This window comes from Arachis duranensis, chromosome 4 (assembly GCF_000817695.3).
Source record: "Arachis duranensis cultivar V14167 chromosome 4, aradu.V14167.gnm2.J7QH, whole genome shotgun sequence".
NCBI classification, from domain to species: domain Eukaryota; kingdom Viridiplantae; phylum Streptophyta; class Magnoliopsida; order Fabales; family Fabaceae; genus Arachis; species Arachis duranensis.
Window position 1 is genome coordinate 76,755,129 of NC_029775.3, and position 4,764 is coordinate 76,759,892.

Here is a 4,764-nt window from a genome sequence, read left to right on the forward strand (position 1 = left end):
TTTTTCTCATTCTAATATTCGAAAATCGTCGATCTTGTTGCTGTAACCCAAAACAATCAATCGTTCTCAAAGTCGTCGATTTTGTTGTTGGAACCCAAAACAATCGATCGTTCTTTTTACCGATCTTCCATTCAAAGTCGCCAACATAACAAATTTATGTGAATATAGAAAACAGAAGAAGACGAAATTAAATGAAAAGGATTAGAGTTCTATGTTTTTCCCTCTTTCTTCAGCAGTATATAGACTCAATTCTAATTTTTTTTCTTTTAAATAATTTAATTAAGATTTACCACATATAGTGATTTGATTTAACCAAAATTAAATGTATGTACAGTAATATTAAGATATGTATATATAAAATATTTAATACATGTATTAAATTTATTATTTTTTATTTTTAAAAATTAAAAATTCATTTGTTGATTGAAATTAATGAATATATTTATCATTAATTAATTGGAACATTTAAAAAGGGTATATAAACCCTCAAATTAGTTGGGTATCGAAAAAATCACCAAAAATAATTGAAAACAAAAAAAAATTGACATATACTTAAAAACCAAATTCGTACTTAACCCTTCTTTATAAATAAGTCAAATACTTATTTATAAAATATGTGCTTTAGTTATCCCACATTACAGGCTTACTAATAATAAAACCCATTTATCTCAAATTACGATATTCAAAAAGGCTTAATATAGCACTTGAACGTGTAAATAAAAAATAAAAAAAGACAAATTAATCTTTAATTTTTTAGTTTGCGTATATTTAAATTTTTAAAAATTTAAAAATATGTTTAAATTTTTATTTTTTAATTTAGACACATCAATCTCTCAATTTAATTTATTTTATTTTAAAAAAATTTTTACGTGTCCATTCTTATCGATCAAATTAGTATAACAAAAATTACGTTTGATTTTTTTATTAAACTGACAGACCCAAATAAACATAAAGAATCAATATATCTAAATTTTAAAAAATCAAAAATTTAAATTTAATTTTAAATTTTAAAAAGATTAAATACGAATAAAAAATTAAAAAATCTATTTATCATTTTCTTAAAAATCTATAAAAACCTGTTACATAACAATCCCAAGCCCAAAGACATTAAACATATATAAAAAACTCAAAATTTATTTGAATACTTTACAACACTTACAAATTCAAACAAAACTTATTCAACCATTACCATGTCATAAAGGTAAATACGCGTCCTAATCTCCAGCTGCCAGAAACCCAAAAAGGACGAGGCTCCTAGTTCTAGTTAGCCTCTTTCCCAAAGGCTTATGCTAAAACTCACCTTTAGAAACTGTGTTGTGTAGAATCCACGTCTTTTTTGGTCAAGAATCCCCACTTTTTTTGTATGATTGCCTAGTGTAGAGGATGCACTAAAAATGCCAAGTCCAAATAATCTGACACTAGTTGGATACTGGTTTTCATTATCTTATACAAAATAGTATAAAGATGTGTACAAAAAAATAAAGAAAATTGTATAAAGATAAAAAAATAATGCTTGTACTATTTTTTATGTAAATAATTTTCTCACACTTATAACATGAAATATAAATTTTTTATTAATCGTTTTTAACAAAAGATAAAAAATATACAAAAAATATGTATACAAAAATAGTAGATATAATATTCTTTCATAGATTATTAGACCACTTATTTAGAAAATTATGCCACTGGAGGCTTGTAAGTTACTATAAAATTCACCTTGTCTTCAAAACAATTGGCAAGTTATTTTTAAAAGTTTATCATGGCCAGCAACTATAGTTTATTCACGTTATTGTAACCAAATAGTCCAAAATCCGAAAGAGAAAAAAAAACGGATAATATTTTACTGAGATCATAGACTTGCATAAGTAACTAAGAGAAAATCTTAAAAACTAACATTTTTATTAAATTTTTATCAGCATTTAATTAACAAAAAAAAGTAAATAATCTTAAATCATTAGATATAATCTCATATTATTAAAAATACTAGTGATAACTAATTAAGAGTTACAAATCACATAAACTATTGAAACTGCTGGTCCTTAAATAATCGAAAAGAAATCTGAATGAATCAAAAGTGGTAAGTTATTCAATTACAAAATTTTGAGAGGCAACAAAAGTTGGAAATTGGAAATTGCAAGAGATTCCATGCTCTTCTTCGTTCAAATCCTTTATACACATTGCTAAAGTCTATAGAGTATAGACAATTTTGAAAGAATATATACAATACAATATAACCAGCTGAGATTTGTCCTAGAAAAACCCATCAACAAATCACATGGGCAACAACACCACAATTATAACCTAGCATACTCTAACCCTCTATCCCAAAAAATAAAAAAATAAAAAACAACAAAAAGAAAAGAAAAATATACAACACCCAGATCTCACTAATCACACTACAGAGTACAAGTCCAACTCATCTAAAAAAAATCCAGCAAAATGGAAAATAACCAACACACTCAAAAAGTCAAGAAAACCAATAGTTTTCTTTTCAATTCTATACCCCGAAAGAAAAAGAAGAAAAATTTTCTTACTGAAACTCTGTACTGGAAAAGAACTCCAAATTATATAAATTACACCCCAGAAAGCGGAGAAAAAAAATTCTCTTTCTTTTTTTCTGCTGAATCCAAGAACTGGCACTACCGTACCGAGTTAGCTCAACGATCCACGCCGAGTCCGGATCGGAGCAAGAACACACTGAGTTCCTGACCCGGTCCCTCGTCCGGGTTAATGAGATGAAACGACTCGGAGTCGGCGCTCCCAACCACGTGCTCAAAGTTCGCCCTCATATACATAAGCTCCTCGGATCTCGAGACTTTACCCGAATGTTGACCCGACCCGAATCCTGCTGGTATGACGCCCGCCCCAACAGTTACGCACCGCATGGTCTTGAGAACACACCGGACGCGCTCCCCGGCGCGGCGTCGTGCCGCGAACCCGCTTTTTCGGCCATTGCAGAACACGGTCCAGACCGGAACGGAGCGGAGGGGACACCTGGCGAGGTCTGGACGGTGGGGATTGCATTCGAGTGCGATGCGGAGAAGGCCGTTACGCATTTCGCGAACGAGGTCGTTGGTGGAGATGGGGAATTCGAGGAGGAGGGAGGGTTTTGTAGAGAGGCGGTCGTGTTGGACGCAGAACCAGACGTGGCCGCCGCGGTTGCCGAAGATGGTGCCTATCACCATGGATTTGGAGGGGCGAGGTGGTGCCATGGTGGCTGCGGCTCTGGAGGAGGTGAGGTTGCTGTTGTGGTGGTGGGAGGGCGGTGGCGGAGGGAGGAGGTGCTGAAGCGTTTCTTGGTTGAAGTGGCGGAAGAGAAGGGCGTTTTGGGGGTGGCAGGGGTTTTGGTGGTGGTGGAGGTGGTTGTGTTTGCGGTGGATGATGGGAAGAAACAAGGGAGGAAGAATCGACGGAGGAAGTCGATGGTCATGGTGGGTGGTGCAATGAGGTTTCTTGAAGGAAGGGTTTGAGTTGAAGCGAATGGATGTGAGATAGCAGAGCTGAGAGTGTAAGAGAAAGAGAGTATGTGTGTGTGAATTGTGAAAGGTGGGCTGGGCATGTGCATGGGTCGTGGTACGGTCCGTGCATGTAGGTTTTATTAACTTTTTTATATTAATATTTAATTTAACATTTTATTTAATTATTTTTATGTATATCCTGATATAGTACATGACTATATCTTTTTTTGTGACAATAGTACATGACTTATATATTACATGATCGGAAATTTTTTAAATAAATAAAATAAATTCGATATTTGTTTAGAGTTTATTTTTGATGTATTTATAGCGTAAAATATTTTACATAATCATCTAATTATATTTATTTTTTTAATAATTATTTACTTAATCAATATAAAATATAATTATTTTATTAATGTGGTAGCACACAATTAGATATACTATTAAATGATATTTGATCGTATACTAAAAGGTTTATTAAAAGAAAAAAAAATACTTACCTTTTGATTTAGCACGTTTTATTTATTTTATTCAAATTTTAATTTATAAGAATAATTGGATCAGATTATAGCTAAATGGATAACATCTCCCAAATTTGATCTAATATTTTTCAGTAAGACAGATTATGTTTTTGACCCATAAATGAAAATTATAATAATAGTAGTTTCTAAACTCAACTTATTAGATTGAAAAGAAAGAAACAAGAAAAATATTAGTAGCGAAGAAAATATTAGTAGTGAAAAAGTTATATTAAAAGATAGTGAATGATTGAACAGAAATAGATAAATAAATAAATAAAATGTCTGAAGGCGGAGCTTAGTTAAGATAATGTCCTTCCAAATTTTTTATAAAAAAATTAGTAGTACTTTTTAAAAAAATAAAAATAGTTCAATTAGTTTAAATACTTTACTAAGTCATCAAAAAAATACTTTACTATGATTCAATTCTCATATCTTAGTTTTAAACATTAAAAACTTGTTGAATTTGAACTGAACTGAGTAGGTCTTTGTTGGCTTTTACAACACATCAAAATTCGTATTTCGCATCTCTCTATTCAACAAGTAACACTCTCTCTACCTTTGAGTTCAAATATAAAAAATTATGTATTTTTATTCATTTAATTTAATATTATTTTATATTTTACTATTTATTTAATTTAATTTTTATATGATAAAAAAATATTAGAATATTTAATAAGTATTAATATTATTGTATTTGTATAAATTGATGAAAAAAATTCAATATATATTATAAATTGTTAAAAAGTTTAATTCTGATTCAATTATTGAAGATTTTAAGTCAC

At 30.4% G+C, this 4,764-nt stretch overlaps 1 protein-coding gene across 1 annotated transcript; it reads right to left on the reverse strand.

Annotated features, from left to right (window-relative positions):
* Nucleotides 1-2,244: 2,244 nt before the first annotated feature.
* On the reverse strand, nt 2,245-3,231 carry LOC107484593 (protein MIZU-KUSSEI 1). The gene has a single exon (XM_016105145.3). The coding sequence runs from the start codon at nt 3,210-3,212 to the stop codon at nt 2,658-2,660; it is 555 nt and encodes a 184-aa protein (XP_015960631.1). The 5' UTR covers nt 3,213-3,231; the 3' UTR covers nt 2,245-2,657.
* Nucleotides 3,232-4,764: the final 1,533 nt, after the last annotated feature.